Source organism: Pan troglodytes, chromosome 5 (assembly GCF_028858775.2).
Source record: "Pan troglodytes isolate AG18354 chromosome 5, NHGRI_mPanTro3-v2.0_pri, whole genome shotgun sequence".
NCBI lineage: Eukaryota > Metazoa > Chordata > Mammalia > Primates > Hominidae > Pan > Pan troglodytes.
Window position 1 is genome coordinate 112,620,702 of NC_072403.2, and position 25,659 is coordinate 112,646,360.

The 25,659-nt window shown below is 34.1% G+C and overlaps 1 protein-coding gene across 4 annotated transcripts in view; it reads right to left on the reverse strand.

Moving 5' to 3' along the window:
• ASCC3 (activating signal cointegrator 1 complex subunit 3) overlaps window positions 1-25,659 on the reverse strand; it is a 374,689-nt gene that overhangs the window by 171,810 nt on the left and 177,220 nt on the right. For all 4 annotated transcript variants that reach the window (XM_518652.9, XM_009451715.5, XM_063813310.1 and 1 more), the window contains one exon: window positions 780-914. In XM_518652.9, coding sequence (XP_518652.6) covers window positions 780-914 — 135 coding nt within the window. The remainder of the gene's footprint in view (window positions 1-779; window positions 915-25,659) is intronic.

Below are 25,659 nucleotides of genomic sequence, written 5' to 3' on the forward strand. Positions count from 1 at the left end.
TGGTATGTTTATGTTCTGACAAAACTTTAATTACAAAACAGATGGACATCTTTGGCCTTCGGGCCATAATCTGCCCAATCTTCATGTAAATGATTATCTGATATAGTTAAATAAAACCTGATATAAATCTTAAGATACTACCAATACTCAAATTACCTAGGAGTGCTTCTTAAACTGTAATGTGTACAAAATCACCTGAGGATCTAGCTAAAATGTAGATTCTGGTTTGGCGAGTCCGGGTTGGGGCCTAAAGGTCTCCCTTTTTAAAAGGATGCAGGTGACCCCAAGACCTTTTTGTCCTTTGAGCATGTGTACACTGAGTAACAAGCTGTTTACAAACTTTTTGGCTCAGAATTCCTTTACATTGCTTAAAAAAAAAAAAAAAAAAGCCTATTTAGGTTGTATCTGTCAATATTAACCTTAGAAATCAAAACTGAGAAATTTTTAAAAAGTATTAATTCTTTAGAAGTACAATAATAAGCCCATTAGATGTTAACATAGGATATGAAATTTAACTGCATTTTATATTTTAACTATATTTTAAAGAGCAGGACTAAGCACTTCAATTATAACCATATAGAAAGGAATGATAAGTGTTATGTCATAGAGTGAAACCTTTTAATAAAAGATCATTAAGTCAAGAAAAAAGTCAAGATTATAACATCATAAATCTGCAAAATTAACTTCTTGGAAATTGAGACCGTGGATCTTTCACATATAAAATACCCGGGATATGTGGCATGTTACATGCTTTAGTTCTTGTCCTCTTTGTTTCTTACCTGTTTTTCTGCAAGTACATAGTCATGTCCTTGGGTAGGAAAAAAGAAGGGAATATGGCCACAATTTTTTGCTCTTTCTATTAGAGACATAGCTGTTCTTACAGTGGCATTTCGAGCATGTACAAACACCATCACCTGAAAAAAAGGAAAGCAGTTTATTTAATATTCCAATTAATTAAATTACAGCTTAATAGTAGCCTGGATATCATTCCATATAAACAACTATTAATTTCTCAAAACATAATCACAAATTTACGAATTCTCCAACATATCCCTATTTTAGAACAAAGTATATATAGGAAAAAGACAAGTTAAATAAAATTTAGCTTACAAGTTGATAGAAGTTTGTGGAGTCTATAAAATTTGGAGTTTAATTCGTATGTTTCTCTTTTGAATACATAATTCATTATCATAGTCATGTATTATAGAGACAGCATACAAAAATATTGAGAGCTTTCTCATTGGAAGATTACTACCATCAGTTAAATTTCCAGTTCCATAAAGATGTTTCAAGAAATTGAAAACAATAAAGAAAACTCTTCCTTGGACAAAATCATGTCTAAGAACAATCACTTAAAATACAAAGGTTAGGGGACTTCTGGAGATAAAAATGCTTCTGTAGAAGTACCTGGAATTCTCTGTGCAAGCCTTCCTGTGGAATTATTCATGAAGTGACTGGGGATATCTGAACTAGGGGGAAGGTGTGTGCCTGAATGCTGTGTCAAGAAGTGGGGAAAAAATGTATCTTCAGGGACAGTCACCAGGCACAGTGTGAATACAACTGAAGAGAATAAGGGAGTGTTTAGCAGCCTGCCTTTGCTCCCTGTCAGTACCTGCCTTCTTTCCTCTGTAAGTTTCTTCTTTGGCCTCTACCTTACATCAGAATCAGCTCAACCCCAGCATTCCCAAAGAGCCATTAGTATGATAAAAATTATTTTCTCATATAGACTACTGCTCTTTTTCAATTTTATCTGGTGTGAATAAAAGCAACTTTACATTGTTAACAATCTGGAATACACAATCTAAAGATAGTAAGTGTGGTTGCAGTAAATGACTTAAAGACAAGTTCCCCTAGCCCCTGCTTTCAACTAAATTCACACATCTAAATCTCTGGAATCACTAAGGTATTCTGCTTAGGGCTGAAGCAACTTGGATGTCCTAATCCTTGCACCTCTTCTCAATATCTCCCCTATACTCCTCTGTTAGTTACATTTTTCTGGAAGTTAAAACTTTGATGTTTTTTGCAGGCTATACATTTAGGAGGATATTCAAGAATTGTATCTAGTCAGGGAATTGATAGGCTCATGTGAGCTGACCTAAGTAAAAGAGAGGATCATTTTGAGGACTAACAGAAATGAAAAGGGGAATGAGGTCTGGGATTTGACCAGAAAGGAGACAGGGTGACACAAAGACATCTATACTTCTATAGAGGTATCTCTATATTTAAGCCATAGTAATCTTATGTCTATAAACTTGTCAAGGTAAGTGTTCCACATATGAGATGCTTATTAAAATTCACAGTAAAATCTCAGATAACAATCATTCAAGAAACTGGAATGCTTAAATAACTAATATTATTTTAGGTACATTCAAAGTAAAGGAGAACAGATAATTTGTAGAAGATAAGAAGTTCCTCAAAACAAAGCAAAACAAAAAAACCCAAAATGTTTACAGAAAAACAAAAAGCACTGCAAGTCATCAGGAGAAATTTAATCAGCTAATTACAGTTACCAAGGGCATAAATCTTCAGATTTCATACTTTATCAGAGCTCTAACTTATTTACTGATACTAATAGGTTTTGAAAGGAAATATGATCATAAGAACATTTTAAGGCTGGGTGTGGTGGCTCACACCTGTAATCCCAGCACTTTGGGAGGTCAAGGTGGGTGGATCACAAGGTCAAGAGATTGAGACCATCCTGGCCAACATGGTGAAACCCGGTCTCTACTAAAAATACAAAAATTAGCGGGGCGTGGTGATGCGTGCCTGTAATCTCAGCTACTCAGGAGGCTGAGGCAGGAGAATCGCTTGAACCTGGGAGGCAGAGGTTGCAGTGAGCCGGGATTACGCCACTGCACTCCAGCCTGGCAACAGAGCGAGACTCCGTCTCAAAAAAAAAAAAAAAAAAAGAAAGAAAGAAAAGAATATTTTAAAAAGAGTACACTAATAGAATTTATTTCAGAAAGTTTGCAGGTACTGGGACATTCTGTTTTCCTAATTTTTCAACTAAAGAAAACAAATCTTTTGATTTTTGATAGGTTCTCTAGCTTTCATGGGCAAACATCTTTACTTCATAGGATGTTAAGAACTGCCACATAGGTTCAAATTGTGATATTTTCATAATGACTGATAAACACTATTTAATGCTAAGATAGAAAATTCGGTTACAATAATGCCCTGCTGAAGATTCATCAGTTCAGAATTTGTCCAGTTCTATCATTCTATCTCTTGCAAATGGTAGGGACATTTCCATTGTAAGTTTCTTTTTAAAGAGCAAGGCAAATTTTTTTTCTCTAATATAAAAATAAATTTTACCACCCAGAAAACCTCATTAACCCCCAAATTAAATTGTAAGAAAATTGGAATTAAAATGAAGTTTTTTTTTGTAATTTATTCATTCATTCATTCATTCATATGTTTCTAAACATGCATTAACTACCAAGTCCTGATAAAACTGCCATGAAAACGAGAGACAACGCCCCTGCCCTCATGGAGATGAGAATCTATTATGATGAATTAAATAATCACAAAATATTTTTTACTTGATAAATATTTATTAGGCATGTATGTGTAAAACAGAGTTAAAAAATAGTGATGAAAATAGATAAGCTGTGGTCTCTTCCATTAAAAACCTGTACAATTTAAGGAGAAAGATAAAATTGTACACATAACTTAGGCAGTTGAACCAAAGAGAAGATAACATGTGGATAACGTGGGAACCCTAAACATGGAGCTACTTGGTTTTCTGCATTCATCCATCCCAAGATATTTATGCAGTTCCTACTATGTGCCAAATACTGTACCAAGTGCTTACTTAGTACAGCACCAGGGATACTATGATAACTATGTTTCAAAGCTCTAAATTCATACATTACTGTTACGGGGAGAAAATCCTCTGATAATCATTCCTATCATTCCAAGATTAAAGTTGCATCAAGGAGGCTACAGTTGTATTTGGAATATTTAATTTTGTTATTTTTAGTGTGTTAGCTTGAAGGAGTACATTCTCTTCTAAGGTTTCTCACAGTGAGACCTAGGGACTATTACATCTGAATCGCTGCTGCTGCTTGTTAAAATAGATTTCTGGGTCCTCCTTTAAAGCCAGCTGAGTAAGGATATCTAAGGGAGGGGTCTAGAAATTGAATTATTAACAACTACTGAAATGATCACAGCATTATTGTGTGAAATTGGTTAATAATTACTACCAACTTAATTTTCCCCTCTGAAGCTGAAAGAGGATTAAAAGGTAAAATAAATAAAACCACCACTACAAAGATGTTTTGAGAACCCCCCTAATAATATCTTTATTTACCTATACATATGAAATATCAGGAAATTTTAAGGTATTTTATATAACCAATAAGCCCCAACATTATTTTCCAGATGGGGGTTTTATAATGCTACCAGATTTCTATTCTCCATAATTCAAATGCCACATTATGTTAATCCTGTTGAATTAGCAGATATGGAGAACATAAGGGAAAACAGAATACAACCTAAATCTTCATTAATTATTTCAGTCTTACTTGTCAACTTTTCATTTTGCAAATCATTTTCTACTGCAGCCAAGAGAAATATTAGTTACAATTTAAAGTAACAATTTCATTTTATTAAGGAATCCATCATGTCGTGTTAAGTAAAATAAACCATTTTTTTAAATTAAAAATTTCATGTGTTGAAGCTCAAATTGAAGTCATTACAAGGTTTTGGGTCTCTATAAACACACCTGATTTTATGGTTTGCTAATTTGGTTAATTAACTTAAATAGACTCATATGAAAATCACAAGTAATAGGACAGCATTGTTTCATTTGACAGAAATAACTCCAAATTAATATTAGAAACACTTTTTGGTAACTGAGCAACAGTTAAATTGGTGTGTGTCATTAAAATAAGAACAGAATAGTAAGATTAAGTCAATAATGATGGCAAATTCAGATTTTTATAAAACTTTATGCTTTTATTTGAGTTTTTAGGTTATGCATTTAAAAATATTTTATATACTTATTTTTAGTTTCAAAAGCCATTTCTTCATATTGTTTTATTTTTATTATGGAAAAGTTCACATAGAAACAAAAGTAGGCAGAATGTGGTCATAAACTGCAAAAGCCTTTTATATTTAAAATACATGATGGAATCATTCCCATACTTGGGGAAAAAAAGTACGTAAATTTGAGTTCTGGTCCCGTTATTTGACTTGTCAAAGAAAGTGTTCTTCACATTGAGATGCTGATTAAAATTAATAAAGGAGTAAAAGCTCAGAAAATAATGATTCAAAAAACTGGAATGCTTAAGTAACACATACTGTTTCAGGGTGTATTCAAAGGAAAGAAGGACATATTATTTGAAAAATATCTGAAAATTCTTCTTTGGAGTACTGCTAAATATCAGTGTGAATTAGAATAAATTGTTTAATCTCTTCAATTCTTATTTCCCCCAGAACACAGATAAAGAGTTACAATGTATCACAGGATTACTATAAGAATCAAAGGATATAATGTAAGGGAAAACACTGTGTTTAGTAAAATGGTGGCTCTAAAATTTTACAAAGCTTCAAAATCACCTGGCAGGCTTGTTAAAAACACAGATTGCTGCTGTTTCCCCCAATCCCCTTCCTGACTATATAGGTCTGGGGCAAGCCACGAAACTGCATTTCTAAGGAGTTCAAAGATGCTAATGTTATTGTCCAGAAACTTTGAGAACCTCTGTCATAGCTGGTAAGTATTAGCACCATTATTAGGGGAATAAACATAAACAAAATTAATTTTGCCTAAAAGATTAAACAGACCAGTATACCACTGTTATACACTGACAACTATGCACTTGTTTATTACTCATTTACATGCATATGTGCGTGTGTGTATGTGTATTTAACATCACACAAGACAATTTAAAACACTTCCCCTTTAGCAACCTTTTTAAGAGGGTTGTGAAAGATGAACTAGGAATAAAAAAATCGGTAGGAATATTTAATGTGAAATCTTGAATCAAACTCTTTTTTTTTTGAGATGGAGTCTCGCTCTGTCACCCAGGCTGGAATGCAGTGGCGTGATCTCGGCTCACTGCAAGCTCCGCCTCCCGGGTTGACACCATTCTCCTGCCTCAGCCTCCAGAGTAGCTGGGACTACAGGCACCCGCCACCACGCCCGGCTAATTTTTTTGTATTTTTAGTAGAGACAGGGTTTCACCGTATTAGCCAGGATGGTCTCGATCTCCTGACCTCGTGATCCGCCAGCCTCGGCCTCCCAAAGTGCTGGGATTACAGGCGTGAGCCACCATGCGCGGCCAAATCAAACCCTCTTTTCTAGGAATACTGCTAAGAAGTGAAGCAGAATGGATATATCTGAAAAAGATACAACAATATGGCAGACAGATGTCCCACAGAAAAAATGTTGCTGAGAAATTTTGTTTTACATTATGTGGCACATATGGCATTGGCTCTTGCAAAAGCTGAGGCTTGGGGTAGGGAGGGTCATGTCCTGGCAGTTTATGTTTTCATTCTAGCCATCACAGCCACTTATCTGTCTTGCTCTCAGTTCTTCTCGACTTTCTTAACCCAGGCTCTTCAAGAGAATTAAGCCCTAAAGACCTACATAAATAGTGATTTAAAAGTGTGTGGTTCCCTGATCAGCAGCAGCAGCAGCAGCAGCAGCAGTGTCCCTGAGTCAGAAACTCTGAGGGTGGGGCCCAGCCATTTGTTTTAACAAGCCCTCCAGGTTATTCTGATGAAAGTTAAAATAGGAGAATCCTGTATTAAGGCATCCATTATAAGTTAAAAAAATTATTAGCTTTTCCTCTGTGCATTTACAATAGTTCTGGCAAATACCATCTTCTGAAGAAGTGGGAAAACAGTGTTGTATGGTCTGAATGGGAATGCCACTACAGATATATTTCAGATATATTTATTTATATCCCATGACAGCATGTAGGAACAGAATAGTTTCTGCTGCTGTGATTACATTACCACATTTGTATTATCAGGTAGATACAATTTTAAAAGGTTTCATTGTGCATGCCGTAGATCCAAGAATCATCCATAGTTAGACACTACAAGTCACTACAGAGTTTTTGTTTTAGATCACAGTGCTAGCCAGCTGAAGACACTCAAGTCATCTGACCACATTCTTGTTCTTCTAGTACTTCCTCTATCAAATAACTTTCCATATTTAGTTATCTGACTTCTCAATAGTGAGCAAAGAGCCTGGCATACAGCAAATACTCAATGTGTCTTAAGTAAATATAACACGTTGAGCCCAATCAAACACACTAGCCCATCATAGCTAATAATGGCAACTTCTGCTTTTTAAAAATAATTTTTGTCTTTTATGTATACTAAAAACATGGGGTTGTTGTGAGAAATGAGACAATATAAACAAAGCATTTACAATAGTGTGTGGTACATAGTAAGTGATCAATAAATGCTAGCAGTTGTTTATTAGAGTATAATTTTGCTCCTTATAAAATTAGAGTATAATTTTGCTCCTTATAATACACTGTATTAATTTTTTGATAGGGTAATATATTTACATAGTTCAAAATTAGAAAGTATAAAAATGTGCACAATGTCTCTACCACCCTTCCCTCTAACCTAGTAGCCACTATGTTTCTTGTGTGTCCTTTGAGAGTTTATGCACATATTTAAACAACTACAAATTCACAATTTTAATCCCTTTTCACCATATGGTAGTAGATTATACACACTGTTTTTCCTTTTTCACTGAACCATATTATCTTGAAGATCTCACATCAGTATAGTTTTCTCATTTATATTTTACAGTTGCATAGTATTCCATTACATAGAAACACCAAAACTTATTTATAATAACTAGTCCTTGTTTGATGGGCATTTATGTTGTTTCCAATCTTTTGTTATTAAAAGCAATGTAATAAATACAGAGTGTATACAGAGTATACACTCTGTACACAAGTCATTTTACATGTTTGTGAATATATCTGTTGGATACATTCATAGAAGTGGAATAGTTAAGTCAAAGTATATAAGACTATTTATTGAACTATGTCCCTATTCTGAATATAATCTGTTTAATTTTGGGGCTTTATTCTTTTCTTATCAATTTGGTGGTCCTTTTTGTATATGAAAGATAGTACACTTTGCTCCTTTTTCTGTATTGTGAATATTGTGTCCTAGTCTGTGCTTTATCTTTTGATTTTTACTTTTGGTATCTCTTCAATACAGACGTAGTTCATTTTTTCTGTACTTAAATCTCTCTCTCTCTCTCACACACACACACACACACACAGACCTGATCTCACACATACACACAGAGATGTCCATAATATACTGCTAAGTGAAAAAATATCAATTGAAGAAAAATTTCCATAATATCCTGAGTGTGCTGTTATATTCTATAGAGGTGTATGTGAATGTATATGTTTGAAAACAGAGATATGGACACCCTCCAAATTAGTTATCTCACAAAATGAAAACGGGATTTGGTGGGGGATGGGGAAACAGAATTAAAAAAACAATTTTTTCTTTGTATGTCTTGTATCGTTTGTCTTACCCATTGAAGCAAATCTTTAATAGTTTTTTGTTTGTTTGTTTTTTGAGACAGTGTCTCGCTCTGTCGCCAGGCTGGAGTGCAGTGGCGTGATCTCAGCCCACTGCAACCTCCACCTCCCGGGTTCAAGAGATTCTCCTGCCTCAGCCTCCCGAGTAGCTGGGACTACAGGTGTGCACCACCATGCCTGGCTAAATAGTTTTTATAATTAAATATATAAATTATTTTGAACAGGAGAAATAATTGGTAACAATGAGGTTATAATAATATATTCATAATATACTATGGTAATAAGATAGTATATTTGCTATGGTTATTTTACTGCTATGGGTTTTATGGTAAAAAGCCTAAAAAAACACATATTTAGCAATGCACTTAAAAGGGTGGTGATAAAACTTGTGGTCTAAGTGATGAATTTATATTTTAGTTTACCTGGAAATGCTTTAGGAAGAAAAAAGAGACATGACCTAGCAGAAGAAATCAACAGCAGTTCAAGGGAAAGTATCCATATGTTCAAACAGAGAAGAGAGCAAATTCATATGGCGGTCAATACAGACTTTTTGTAGAAATGGACATGTGGACAAAAATAATACCACCTGAAAAGGTAAAACATAACCTCATAAAAAATTATATACTAAGATAAAGGAAATCATTCATTTCAAGGCTCAGAAAAAAAAAACCTGATACTACTAAAAGAAATACCTGAAAAATTATTTTTATGTTAGAGAAGTATTTTAAACTTAACAGAGAAAGGCCATCATGGTTTAAAACAATATTGATTTTAATAAAGGAATACATATCACATGGTCAAAAAATATGGCTTGAAGAAATATTTTTAAAAAGTACGCAAACCATGGAAAATACCTAAAGACAATCTTGGAATTGTAATTGATAGGACAGAAGACAGGATAATTTTAAAGTGGTGGAGTTATTAAAAAAACAACAACAACAACAGGAACTCTTGATTCTTTTATTAAAAATGAAGGTGAGCAAGAAAGCATTTAGATATGTATATCTGAGTAAACTGAGTATAAATATTTGAGATAGATCTTATGAAAAAATCTTAGATTTAAACATTTTAAAATATAGTTTTGTGGCTACTGAATTACTTGAAAAGTTTATACATTTTTCATAAAATTTCATTTAAGAAATAAAATAGAAACTCTCATACCTACGTGGAAGAGATGAACATTACTATTACGATTAAGTAGTTTTTCCTGGCTGCTTCCAGATACAAGTGCTGTGATGCCTTATCCTTTTGGGCATCCAAATAATTCAGATGCGTCTCTCTTAAGTGTTTATCACTGCCTATCTTTTATTTTTGACTATTTTTGTGCTTGACTTAGCTCCTCTGCTAGTCTGTGATCATCCAACAATTACGTGACAGGCACTGCGGACATATAACGGGCTCGCCTAGCACTGGTCCCTGTGCTTCTGGAGCTTATATCTAATTATATGGTGAAGGATTGGAGTCTAGGAAGATGATGAACACAGAAGCCACCATTCATTACATGAACAACTATAGGAGGAAGTAACCAAAAATCAATAAATACAATAATGTAGAAATTAACTAGGATCCTCCCTCTCAAAGATGACAAAGTACTTGATTTTAAAGGTCATAACACTCTAAAGTTCTTCATTATTGGCCCTTTTGGTGTTATCTCTCTGAACTCTTCCTGTTGTTTAAAACCTTCATGCATTTGTATATTTCCAGGACGCTAGCCATGTTTTTCACTTAGTCCTCCTGCTGACTGCATCTGTGTAAATTCTATAAACCTACAAAGCCCAGTTCTAGTGATCCTTCTCCAATCTCGCCAGGGAAAATTAATCACTCCCATCACACGTTGTTCATACTTGCACTCTGTGTAATCATAAGCTTACATAGCTCACCCCAATGTTAAGACTAATCATAAAAGACACCATTTATTGGGTCATACTACGTGCTAGGTCCATTACTAGGTACAATACACGTTATCTTACTGTTAACCACATAGCGAGGTAGGTAATTGTATTAGTATTTTACAGAAGAGAAAACTAAAGCTCAGACCATTTTAATAATTTGCCACTCATTCAGAAGAATAGGGAGTTCATCTCAGATTTGCCATTCCAAAGCCTACTTTCTTTCCATCAAGTTATATCTCTTCCTTGAATGCTGCCTGAGGGCAGAGCTTACATTTTGCTAATTTTGAGGTCTACCTACTACCCTTCCTGCTATCATCCAATCCGTGGATGCTCAATAAATATTGCTGAAATTACAATGTTAAAAATGGTCAGTTTTCACAAAGACCACATATTTTTCAGCAGAGATTTGAATTTAAAAGTTTATAAATTATAATAGCTTGTAGGCTGAGTTAATACTTTCCATTCACACCTTTATTAAAATATGAGGTAACAAGCAAACTTCCAATTACTCAACTAAATAATTTTCATGGATAGTTTTATTTAAATTTAACAGCAGACCTCCCATTGCTATTTATTTAATCAGTTAAAGTTGCTGCTGATTAGTTTTTTGATAGTGTTATAGAAATACATGTATGCATATTTTAGTGCCATTACAAGGTGTAAAATATGTGATTTAAGAAATAAATTACTTATAAGCTATTCTGAAAGATTAGCTTATAAGAAAAAAAGATATAAAAATTCTGGACTTTAAGGTCAAAATTGGCTTCTAAATCTAAGCTACCTACATTAAAAATTAATCAAATGTATTAACCAAAATACAGTCTTCCCTTGGTATCCATGGGAGACTGGTTTCAGAACCCCTTGTGGATACCAAATGCTTAAGACCCTTATATAAAATGGTGTAGTATTTGCATTTAACCTATGCACATCCTTCTGTATACTTTATATCATATCTTGATAATACCTAATACAATGTAAATGCTTTGTAGATTGTTATTATACTGTATTGTTTAGGGGATAATGACAAGAAAAAAAGTCTACGTGTCCAGTACAGATGCAACCATTCTTTTTTTCCTCAAATATTTTCCATGTGAAGTTGTTGAATCCACAAATGTAGAACCCATGGATATGGAGAGCCAACTGTAATGTACTACTGAACAAGAATAAAGGAAGCATCCTTACTTTGGATAAAGGTAAAAAAATTGACACTACTACATTTGGATTACAACAATAAAACTATAATTTACTAAAAATAGGGCTAAAAATGATAAATGTTAAAATCCTCTATTAATCATGAGTGTATCAATTCGCATTTAACAACCAGCACTTATTATTAGATATTCCTGGCAACCAATCAAATTACTAAAGCACAAGAAGACATAGGTAAACATTTATTAGATATGCCATGAAAATATAAGCTACCTCAAATAGGGTTAATTTATGCTGCCCTAGCTATATCAGACTGTATAATTCACTGACTAGTCTTCATTCATGAAGTTATGTAAATAAGCCAAGGAAAGTAATCCACAATAGTGAGATGTGGTTCCACAGCTCCAAGCTATGTAATAGATCCACACTTGGCAGTTCAGAGCCAGCTCAGGACTCTCATGCAGCTCTTCTCAAGAAACCCAAGCTTTTAAGTGATAAATAGTTTCAGGTTATTATTACTGAATTATATACAGAACACTACTCTGAATGTGAAACATTCCTTATAAATTTCACTTAAAAATCACTTTAATATTTATCAGCTTGTATGTTTGAGTTGAGGAGAGCTTTAACTGCTATATTTTATTAAAAGAAATCAACAATACTTTACATCTCCTAAAATCTAAAAGATATCTGTATTAAAAAGTATAATTTAAAAAACCAGAGGACTAAGTGTACGTTATGTACCATGACAGCAAAAATACAAGTAGTCATATTTCTAAGCCAACTATAAAAAATATTATCTTACAATCAATTCACCAATATAGCAAGACATTGTACAATATATTTAGAAACATAAGACATATTTCAGCAGTCCCTGAAATACTAGGACCCCAGAAAATACAACAAAACGTATAGTTTATTAAGTATAAAATTTTAAAACAGTAAATATTTTGAATGCATTTCTCCTTTACTGTAAATTTTTTCTTTAATGAAAACAATGTTTTCTTAAGCATATGTATTTTTTGGAGGTAAAATAATTTATGTCATCCAACTGATGCTTGAATAAATTTTCTATACATTCTTAATATGCATTCAATTAATCTGAGATATGAATTCATTTTTGCAACTTATATTTATAAACATAAATAACTTAATACTATAATGCTATAAATAAATGTGTATTTTACACCTTAACATTTTCTTGAACATAGACTATGTTATAATTTTTATTTGGTATTTATAACATACAGAAGAAAATAAAGATAATCATACACGTTAATTTTACTTGCTCATAATTACTTATACAAATTTAATATAAATCAATTGTTTTTGTTTTAGAAAATTTTTTTAGCAATCTAGACTAACTTATCAAATTCTTACCTGATGCCAACTAATCTATATAACATACAGACTTGTGCTGAATATCAGCAGTGTTTAAGAATCAAGTAGACCTATGTTCAAATCATAGCTCAGCATTTATATACTAGATAAACTTGGGCAAGTTCACCCGCACTTCAATTTTTATCTGTAAGATGGAGATAACAGTACCTGCCTTACAAGGGTGCTGTGGGAACAACAAACAATAATTACAAAGTACTAGGAAGACACCTGGCACATGGAAGTGATCTATTTGGTAGGCCAACGTTTAGTTGTTTTATAGAAGTTTTTCTAACATTCACCCAGATTTATTTGTTAAACTTCCCATTCATTGGGACCAAGACCAATACTGATCTACTTGTGGCAAGAGGAAAGCAAAACTGAACTACTATTTACATATAACAATTCTTCAAATATTTGGAAACTGCTATCAGATCTCTGGTATGACTTTCTCTTTCTTGAACTAAACATCACCAGTTCTCAATGCTGTTTTTCATAAATGATGTTTTTTCATGGTTTGACACTATATGAGTTCTATGTACTTTATACTTCTTCAATACTAAAAAGTATACGTTCAAGCAAGATAATTTGCTGAAGAAATTTTTTTAAAAATTTATAAATGCTTCACGTCTAAATTGTTCTTAGCTTGATGATATGGTTTAATATGATTATATTTTCAAAAATATATGAGCTTGAACATCAACTCCAGTTAGAAACTTGAAAAAAACTTTAGTAACTTAAAATTATCATGAAACTACAGATCTTTCACCCACACTATTGAAAATTTCCTTAGGCCTCAGATTTTCTAGTTGGAATTTTAAAAATTATTCTTTTCTTTTTTTCTTTTGTTCCAATTGGAATTTATAAACATATTCCCTGAATTGTTTTCTTTCTTTAGGACATTAAGCGGTTAAATGAAGATGTCAGTTTTGTGGTGGGAAAAAACTTTGAAATTGAAGTGAAGAAGCCAAGGTTCTATTCTCAATTCCAAAGCATAAGCATATCTCACTTTGGGCATAGTATTAGGCTTAGTTTTCTCATCTGTAAATAAGCAGTTGGACTACGAGAACTTGATGATGCTTTAGAAGATTTAATGACAAGATCAACATAATGATGATCTATTAAATACCATCTTTGAAATACTTTTTTTATAAAATAAAATTATTAGGGACCTGATCAGAAGATGTTAAAAATATGATTTAATAAATATAACCTACAATTTAAGGAAAAAATTAGAATATTATCCATTTTAACTTTTAAGTAAGTAATATAACTCAACAGTATTTTGGCAATGATTCAAATTATAAAGACAGAATATATAATGATATGAATTTAAGATACATATATATGATGACTACAGAGTATATCTTCTTTATATCACATTTGATTATAAGTTTTTGATACACTCATAACTGTTATTTATGTTGAAAGCATTTAAATTGAAAACTTGATATTGTTACAGGTATTTATATAAAAGCATTTAGCCAAACCAACAAACTGAGGTGTTCAAGTTTTGGTCTGTATAGTGAAGATAGTATGAATTGTGAGAATCTCCATATGCAAGGAGTCCACAATCACTGAGAAAAAATAACAAAACTGAGGGTGGAAAGGCTGTGGGAAAAAAAAAAGCTTTCAAACTCAGTGCTGGTTTGTAGAGTTGGGGCAGCATTTTCAGTTACAGGTCTGTCTTATTATATATGCAAATACTTGACTTTATACCTGATTTGAGAAAATGGAGGAATCACAGTTGTTCAATGAATAAAAGACATTATATTTGAAACCATATAGTACACCCAATCAGTATTCACTTAGTATAGACAATTAGTGTTCAAGCTGGGATTTTAGGACCAAAAGGGAAAACTGCTGATTTGCTTGGTCCAATGCATACATGACAAAGTAGATGACCAAATTCCATTTCTGTAACAAAAATGAAATAGATACTCCATATGTGAAATATGTCTACTAAGTGTCACCACAGAACAGAAATTACTAATCTTTATGTAAATTATGAGAAACTAATGCTGTAAGGAAGCAGTTTAAAAATTTTTTTTAGCTGTGGAATTTGTTCTTACAACAAACTCTTGTAGCAGCTCAATATATTAAAAATAAATAAATAAACAAAAAGATTAAAGCGACCGAAGTGGATCTGAGAGAAATCCACATCTCTTTTCTCACTTCCAAACAGCACACTTCTCCCCACTCCTAACCTCATGACAGCAATTCCTGTGACACCTCAGAGCAACCTGAAGCAGTCTAAATATTACAGGTATAGGAGGAAATCTTCCAGTGGAAAGGGACTGTGGAAAATTATATTTGCTCTTAGATAAAAGTTTGAAAATTCTAAAATCTCATCATCCCTTTCATTTTCCTGAATAATATTTTTGGGAAAAAAATTGGTAAAAATTTCTATTTAAAAATAAAACAGTCCAGGTAGGTGGCTCCCGCCTTTAATCCCAGCACTTTGGGAGGCCTAGGCTGGAGGGTCACTTGAGGTCAGGAGTTTGAGATTAGCCTGGGCAACAAAGGGAGACCCCATCTCTAGAATAAATTTAAAAAAAAAAAAAAAAAGCTGGGCACAGTGGCACATGTCTGTAGTCCCAGCTACTTGGGAGGCTGAGATGGTAAGTGGCTTGAAGCCCAGGAGTTTGAGACAGCAGTGAGACAGCAGTGAGCTATGATCACACTACTACACTCTAGCCTGGGTGACAGAGGAAGGCTCAATCTCAATCAATCAATCAAAGATAAAACAGTTTCATTGTTTCTAAAGAGTTTATAAAACCATTCCCTACTAAAAAGACTAGGTGTGTTTGCAGAAATAGTTAATTCCAAGTCTGAGAAGTGGAAAGTACAAAATTAGATCTTAGAAGATCCTATTGTGCAAAATGGTAAAAACCAGAAGCCAGCTTGAAGGGGCTTCCACTGGCCAAATTTGGGCCAATATTATCTTCAAAGTAAATTGTACAGTGATAGATTGTAACACTTTCAAGATGTCCACAGAGATGTAAATTATCAAAGTCCACAGAGATATAAATTAATAAATAGGGGAAAGGAAGCTATTCCATACATATAGTGGGATGAAGGAAATGATGGAGTTAGAAAATCATCAAAAGATGCTAAAATGAATGGGTAAAAGTTTGATGAGGGGCACTATATATTTAGTCACACAAGTATCTCCTCCCTTATTAGAAACAAAGGGGAAAATAATAACTTTATATGGAGAAACTTAGAGGAAACAACCTTTAACAAGTGATAAAAATGAATGTCAGCAATACTGGACAAATCCAATAACATTTACTACCTGGTGTGAAGTACTAAGACATAACTTCACTTCTGTTGTATTATTGTTACAAAGCCAATAGGGCTTAATCATGAAAAAACTTTAGACAAACTCAAATTGGGAGTCATTTTACAAAATAATTGATATATGCTCTTTGAAAAATGTCAAAGTCAAATCCAGAAAGACAAAATAAGGTCAAAGAACTGTTCTAAATTAAAGGAAACTAAATGGACATGATAAATTAATGCAATATGCAATCTTGAACAGGGATCTTGAACCAGAAAAAAAATTATCTATAAAAGACATTATTATTCCTTATTAATACAGATGCAAAAGTCATCAACAAAATACTAGCAAGTTTAGTAGACCCTGTGTGTCCCTTCCAGACACCTTGGGTCTTGTTGGAAGGTAATCCTCCCTGAAATTTCTGGTGTTCCTACACGTCCAGGGCCTTCTGAGTAATAGAAACTAAAGTGCTAAACAGACAGAGAATGTCTTCATTTCCCCAGAGCCATTTTCTCCAATTCAAAGGGTAACAAAAGCCTAGAGACTCCTTTCTTATCTCCCAAGGAGTCAACTGCTTACTTTCCAAGATATAGGCCTTCCTTTCCTTCCTCAAGGGAGTCTGGTAACCATAGTAAAAGATAAGGTCCCTGCGTGGCCAATTGGTCTACTTTTTTTCTCTCCTCTCTTTCTCTCTCCAGAGGAGAGGATGAACAGATGTGCCCATAGCTCCTATACAAGCTCAGAGTTTCATAATTTTGGAGTACCTCTCCTGTGGTTCAACCCATGCACATGCAGTAGCTGGCTCTCGCCATGTAGATAGACCAGTGGAGAGTTAGGGAGAAGCAACACGGTCTGTACCCTGACCCAGGTGTCAAAGTTAGCCTATGGCAGGCTACCTTTTAGTATGCAGGTAGGGCAACATCTTAGACACTTCACAGTTTCAGACTTATTTAACAGGTCTCTGACTGTATTTCTGGAGCAGTTACTAATTTAAATGATGTGCTATTTAGAAATGCCCACTTTATTTACCATAATATAGTGATAGCTACATTTCTCATCTACTCATTTATAAAACAAAGAAAAAATGAGATGAGATCTAAGACTATGATGTTATTCTCTTAAAAACAGAACATTATTTTACAATATTAAATACAGACACATAATTTTTCTTTCCATCCCCTCTCACTTAAATATGCTACTATGAAAACAAACAAAACATTGATAAAAACGACAGCTACAGATAAAGACAGTACAAATGTATAATGGTTAATCATATTTGAATATTTATCTCCTTTTTTTCACATTGAGAAAATACATGGATAATTGTATCAGATTTCGTTGGCACATAAAATTTCATATTCGGCTTTAATAAAAAATACTCTGTTCAATTTTATCAAATGATTTCTCTAAAAATGTAGTCAACAAATGCTTATGGTAGTAACCTAACTTGTTAACTATATTTACCAATGGCTTAAGTCCAAATATCAGGTGGAAAGCAGCTAATAAGGAGATTCAATACATCATTCTCTACAATGAAATAAATAGCTGTCAAATAAACTTCTAATAATACAATGTAAAATACGCCCAATGGATGTTTAGAGAATTTTCTACAACTTTATAAAGACAGAAAAATGACTGCAAGCAAACATTATTTTAGCATGACTAAAGGCTATACTTAAACAACAATAAATTAATTCAAATAAATAGTATAAAATAAACATGTATACAAGTTAGGTTTCATTTTTGCCAAAATAAATAAAATTAACAAAAGTATGATGTATTTCACAGAAGTGAATATTTTAAAATAGGTTCAAAGGTCCTTTTATATTATTTAATTTGACAATTATATATGTGTATACATATTAAATTACATATATATGCACACTGTAATATGATATTGTAATCATGAAATCACACAAATAAATTGCCAAATAATCTAATGCATTCAACTCCTAAACCAGAAATATTTGATTTAAATCAGCTTGATCTATGTTGAATCTTTCAAAAACCAAAATTTTAAAACACATTTTATATAACAACTAAGTCTACTTTTATGTAGCAAGTCAGAAAACATGCATTTATGCGTTGGCTACATGCACATAAAGCACATACATGCAGGGCCCAATAGTAATATTTGCTTTTATGCAAGACATTCTGGAGGTGTGAAACAAAACAAGATAAAAATTACAAAGTGCTATGGTAAAAAAAAAAATAGTACCTAGTTAACAAGGCAAAGCAACTTGTATTAGCTATCTTCACATTTTGCTGCTTGAGAGATAAAGATGGATAGTTAAAAAGGGGAATCAAAGAAGATTTAAAGAATGAAGAAATGGATGGAAAAGTTGGTAACTTCTATAAGCAATTTATACTGAGACACACACAAAAAAGAGATAATGCTAATACATAATAGAGGCAAAGACTTGAAGTGAATGAAACATTAGCTTCACTGTCCTGGTTTAAATCTAATTTTATATAAGTTCCTTGGTGTTCAACAATGTAACTGTATTTAAAAAAAAAACATTTTCAAGAAAATAAAACTACTTGTTTTGCTTCCAATTATTTCCAAAATTATGCACAGTATTTTCTTTTGATATTTTGGGTAAAACTTAAAATGGGAAGACAAGAATGAAAAAAGAACATTTATTGCATACTTACATACCTAGGATATCCAATTCCCATCAATATGACAATTGGAACTGAGGTGGCCAAGAGGTAAAAAGAAATATTATTTGCCGTCAGCAGAAAGGCTGGTAACGGAAGGAATTTTTCCATGAAAATTTAAATCTATCTTAAGAGATTTTATTAAAATTTCCCTAATCACATTCACTACTATCAACAAAGAAGTTGGGAATAGGTCTATGGCATGCACAAAGGCAGATCTAAGCTTAGTTTATATCTTCAAATTCCTAAACATCATTCGGAGACAAACTGTTCCACTGTGCTCTTTCAGTTTGTGCAGTAATTCCAGAAATCACTGATTAATGGTTTAAAAATCATTTAGAAAGCTCAAATGCCTAAATATATGTACATTTGTAGATGTCTGTATTTGCAAGGAGGAAACTGAATACACTTCAAAGATAGGAGTATTAGGTGTAAGGTGATGTGGGGGGAAACTAACTCATTAGCCTTTTCTTTTTATATCTTTGCATCCATTCACTTGTTACAAGTATGTATTAGTTCAGTAACTTGAAAATCCTCAAAGACTTAGGAAAAAATTGTTAATAGCAATGAAGAAAAATACAATACTAATATTCCTCATTACAAAGTATTCCTTTGAAAATGAGAACAAAATAACAAGGTTAATTTTAAAAACTGTTGTATAAAATTTCAAAAATATAATGGAGTGCTCTTATGATAAGCTAGCTATATTTCAGAAAAACAAAAATTTTCTCTGCTCTAAAATCTAAATTTTTAAAAGGGCTCCAAATTTACTACTCAAGGGCTTAATGAATAGAAATTTAAAAAAGCAAAAATATACTAACTTAAAATAACTGGTGACAAAAATGATAAGTCTGTATCATGAAAAAAATAGTGAAGTTGGATGGACATCTTAAATTAGGAGAAATTAGATAATTTAATACTTCTAATAGAAAGATCTATAACTAGATGAAATAATAAGAGCAAATTTACATTAAAAATGTTTTTAAGGAGAATACTGACATTCTTTCATTGATCTTTACAGACCACAGAGGGAAAAAAATCCTTAAGAAGGTAGTCAAAGCTACCTTTGTTACTGTTCCACATCTCAAACTTGTTTTCCCTTCAGCCTCTACTTTCAGCTTACCAAAGAACTAATAATTATCTTCTTGATTTTTCCTGAAGTTGTTTTGCCCCCCTGATCTTATAAGATCAGACTTAAGCAGAAGACTTCACCTATTCACTTATTCATCAAACACTGTCTGAGCACCAACTATATGCCAAGTTCTGGTGAGGCCATGGGAATAGGGTCATGTGCTACATAACCACATTTTGATCAACATTGGACAACATATATGACATTGGTCCCATCATATATAGCCTAGGTATGTGGTAGGCTATATCATCTAGGTTTGTGAAAGTACACTCTATAATGTTTGCACAATGAAATAATGCATCATATGGTTTGGCTGTGTCCCCACACAAATCTCATCTTGAATCATAATGTAACTCCCACAATTCTGATGTGTCGTGGGACTAACACGGTGGGAGGTAATTGAATCATGGGGGTGGGTCTTTCCTGTGCTGTTCTTGTGATAGTGAATAAGTGTCACAAGATCTGACAGTTTTAAAAACGGGAGTTTCCCTCCACAAGCTCTCTCTTTTCCTGCCGCCATCCATGTAAGACATGACTTGCTTCTCCTTGCCTTCTGCCATGACTGTGAGGCCTCCTCAGCCATGTGGAACTGTAAGTATGTGAAACCTCTTTTTTTATAAATTGCCCAGTCTTAGGTAAGTCTTTATCAGCAGTGTGAAAATGGACTAATACAGTAAATTTGTACCAGTAGAGTGAGGTGCTACTGAAAAGATACTCAAAATTGTGGAAGTGACTTTGGAACTGGGTAGCAGGCAGAGGTCAGAACAGTTTTGTGGGTACAGAAGAAGACAGGAAGATGTGGGAAAGTTTGGATCTCCCTAGAGACTTGTTGAATGGCTTTGAACAAAATGCTGATAATGATTTGGACAATGAAATCTGGGCTAAGGTGGTCTTAGATGGAGATGAGGAACTGGAGCAAAGGTGACTCTTGTTATGTTTTAGCAAAGAGACTGGCGGCATTTTGCCCTTGCCATAGAGATTTGTGGAACTTTGAACTTGAGAGAGATGATTCAGGGTATCTGCTGGAAGAAATTTCTAAGCAGCAAAACATTCGAGAAGTAACTTGGGTGCTGTTAAAAGCATTCAGTTTTAAAAGGGAAACAGAGCATAAAAGTTGGGAAAATGTGCAACCTAACAATGCAGTAGAAAAGAAAATCCCATTTTCTGAGGAGCAATTCAAGTCTGCTGCAGAAAATTGCATAAGAAAAGAGGAGCCAAATGTTAGTCACCAAGACAAAGGGGAAAATGTCTCTGGGGCATGTCAGAGACCTTTGTGGCAGCCCAACCCATCACAGGCCCAGAGGTCTAGGAGGAAAAAGTGGTTTTGTGGGCTGAACCCAGGGTCCCCATGCTGCGTGCAGCCTAGGGACTTGGTGCCTTCCATCCCAGCTGCTCCAGCTATGGCCCCAAGTCTTGGCAGCCTCCATGTAGTGTTGAGCCTGTGAGTGCACAGAAGTCAAGAACTGAGGTTTGGGAACCTCTGCCTAGATATCCGATGATGTATGAAAATGTCTGGATACCCAGGCAGAAGTTTGCTATAGGGATGGGGTCCTCATCAAGAACCTTTGCTAGGGTGGGAGCCTCCACATAGAGTCCCTACTGGGGCACCACCTAGTAGAGCTGTGAGAAGAGGGCCACCATCCTCCAGACCCCAAAATGGTAGATCCACTGACAGCTTGCACCAGGCACCTGGAAAAGCCACAGAAACTCAACACCAGCTCGTGAAAGCAGCTGGGAAGGAGGCTGTACCCTGCAAAGCCACAGGGGTGGAGCTGCTCAAGGCCATGGGAGCCCACCTCTTGCATTCAGCATGAACTGGATGTGAGACATGGAGTCAAAGGAGATCATTTTGGAGGTTTAACATTTGACTGCCCCACTGGATTTTGGACTTGTATGGGGCCTGAAGCCCCTTTGTTTTGGCTAATTTCTCCCATTTGGAATGCTGTATTTATCCAATGCCTGTACCCCATTGTATCTAGGAAGTAACTAACTTGCTTTTGATTTTACAAGCTCATAGGCAGAAGGGACTTCCCTTGTCTGGATGAGACTTTGGACTGTGGGCTTTTGAGTTAATGCTGAAATGAGTTAAGACTTTGGGGAACTGTTGGGAAGGCATGATTGGTTTTGAAATGTGAGGACATGAGATTTGGGAGGGGCCAGGGTGGAATGATATGGTTTGGCTGTGTCCCCACCCTAATCTCATCTTGAATTGTAACTCCCACAATTCCCATGTTTCATGGGAGGAACCCGGTTGGAGGTACTTGCCAAATAAATTGCCAAATAATCTAATGCATTCAACTCCTAAACCAGAAATATTTGATTTAAATCAGCTTGATCTATGTTGAATCTTTCAAAAATCAAAAATTTAAAACAAATTATATAAAACAACTAACTTTACTTACTCCCACAATTCCTTTACTCATGGCGGTGGGTCTTTCCTGTGCTGTTCTCATGATTGGGAATAAGTCTCAAGATCTGATGGTTTTAAAAACAGGAGTTTCCCTGCACAAGCTCTCTCTCTTTGCCTGCCACCATCCATGTAAGATGTGACTTGCTCCTCCTTGCCTTTTGCCATGATTGTGAGGCCTCCCCAGCCATGTGGAAATCTAAGTGCATAAAACCTCTTCCTTTTGTAAATTGCCCAGTCTTGGGTATGTCTTTATCAGCAGTGTGAAAATGGACTAATACAGTGCCTAACAGTGCATTTCTCAGAATGCATCCCCATGCATTAAGCAACGCATGTCAGTACAATGGTGAGCAAAACCAGAGGCAGCCCTTTTTGTAATAGGAATTATGATCCTATAATAAAGGGTGACACTAATTTTAAAAAGCCAAAAAATGTAAAACCATAGCTGGAATTACAAATAAGATATACAGTGTTATTACAGCTTATAATAAGGAGGTGAGAGTCAGGGATGTTTTAAAAAAAGGGTTTCTCTGAGAAAGATGAAGTCTGAAGAATTTGGTAGAGTACAACTAAGTGAAGAGAATAAGGATGTGTGAGTCATAGGGAACAATTTGTACAAAAGCCCCAAGAAAAGTAAAAGAGCATCACTATGATGAGGGATGAAAGAAGGCGTGGGAGGTGGAAGTGAGAGAGAAAGTAAGAAAGAGAGAGAGAAATATATAAAGAAGAAGGAGGTAATGGCAAAACAATATGAGAATAACTGGGCCCTTATACAGGAACTTTAGTCATTTAAATGTCATACTGGAACTGTGTTTTGAAAGCCAGGTCTAGCTAGCTGCTATGTACAGTCTGTCAATAAGAGGGACAGAATGAAGGCAGGCAGGGCAGTTAAGAAGTGGCTAGAGGAGTCCAGGAAAGACATGATGGTTGCTTGGCTTACGTAGTGGTGGCAGAAAGAGGAGGGAATGGAGAGAAATGGGCAGACTTAAGAGATACTTAGGAGGTAAACTAGATAGGCATTGGTGAGGGTTTAGAAATGAGACCGAGGGAGAGAGAGTTGACAAGGATGATGTTTTGGTTTCTGGCTTATGGAACTAAATCTATAGTCATGCCATTCACTAAGCCAAGGAATGACAGATTACTACCATTTTGTAGGGGGAGATTACAAATTTGGTTCAGATACACTGTATTTGAGATACCCAAGAGAAAAGGCCAGCCACACAGGATCATATGGATCCAGAGCTCAGAAAAGAGGTCTGGGTTTGGAGTATAAATATGTAAGGTAGTTCTATAAAGGTCATAATTGGGATGGGATAAAACCACAAGAAAGAGGGCTAAATTTATAAAGGGTCTAAGGCCACGCCTGGTAGAGAAGGAAAATGCTATAAAGAATGAGGAATGGGCAAAGAGATTAGAGGATAAAGAAAAACAGAGTTTTGTGTCAAAAAGAGTAAGGAGATAGGTAAAAGGTAAAATCAGCATTCTGCAAGTATTTCCACTTCTACAACCTCCACCTAATCTACTGATTATTTTGTTCACAATTGTGAGCTCTTATTATCAGGGAATTTTATCTTTTTGTAAAAACAACCTTTTATTGAGGGTGTATCAAGCTTTGAATTTTCCTTGATATTTAGTTAAAAATGTGCTAATCACCTTTGGCTTTGGTTTTGGAAGTGTGAACAGCAGAATGCCTAGGTCAACATCATTTTTCCTGTTCTTGAATTAGGCATGACCAATGATCATGTGATAATGTTTATTACCATAGTTTTTGACCAGTCTAATAGCATAATATAAACAAGACATGCCATCTGGATTTTTTTTTTCTAAATATCATAAATGTTTTCTGTCATCTTGAAAATCAGTTCCATTCTCCATTGATACTTCTAAATGAACTGTTCAAGAGCAGCTGCTTTTTCAAATAATTGTGTAGAATAAAAAGTAAACACAAAAATGATAGAAATTTAAAAACGTAAGAGGACAATAATTTTCAACCCCTTTCTAAAAATATTTGGAAAACACTATATTTAAACACTGTACAAAGCTTCAGTTTGTAAGTTTGCTTAAATAAAACAGTACCATTTAGCAATGACCAAATCTTCAAGATTAGGAGAGAAGAGACAAATACTTGCTTAAGTAACTTATTATCAGAGAGAAAGAATAGCTTAATAATTTGGTGACAGTAAAATAAGTCTTGCTCTTCTACTGGTCTCAGCTGAAAATGAGCATTTATTAGTATCCCCAATATGCAGTATATTAATGACAAGATTACTCTAGCAGCTTATGGTGCTAAGAAATTATTGCTTTTGAATTACAATGTCCAATTTTTAAAATCTAACTACTAAATTTATAATTATAATTAAATTCTCTTTGATAAATTTTCACTATATTCTACTAGAAATTCCTTCTATGATGGTGATATTTTCTTCTGGCCTTTACTTTAACCAAATGTTGATGTTAACTTTCAACTATCTGGCATTTGGCCCAAACAGGATGATAATGCACTTCCAACTCTTCCAAACACCTTACCCATAGAATGTCTATAACAAATGACTGTTAACAAAGGAATGAATAAATGGATAAATGTATAACCTCAATGTCTTATCCTCTTCTCTCTATAAAAGGGCCACTGTTAATGAAAAAGTACATCAAGTATCAACTATTATTTTTATAAATTAGTTATATACAAATATATTAATGAAATTTTTATCTTATATATAGGAAAGTTTTAAAATTCTAAGCAAATACTTGTAATATTAACTTAAAAGTAAAATAGAAAACTCAACATTACCAAGAAGTATTTTTTTTTTTTGCCTGTGCAATATGGATAGGGGAATTTCAATTTGATAGAAGACTCAACAGAGCTTTTCACTTTTTTTAAAGTAGAGGTTTAGAAAATGATTCCTTTAGATTTTCTTGTACTTAAAAAACACCTGAAATATTTCTTTAGTAGTACTATCTTTAGTGGTAAAGATGAAGGAGAAATATCTTTAATTCTTGTGCTCCTAATTAAAATGTCTCCTTCGACTCTAGCTTTTATATTCCTTTGGAATTACATCTCAGTTGAAAGTGGGAAGCAGAGTAAAGAAAGAAGCACTCAAATAATTCACAAATAAAAGTCATGAGAGGCAAATTTGATATAGCAGAAACACTAGTACTGAGAATTAGAGATGCTTATTATATCTGGAGAATATAAACTTTATAGGCAAAGGGCCAATGGAAAGTTTCAT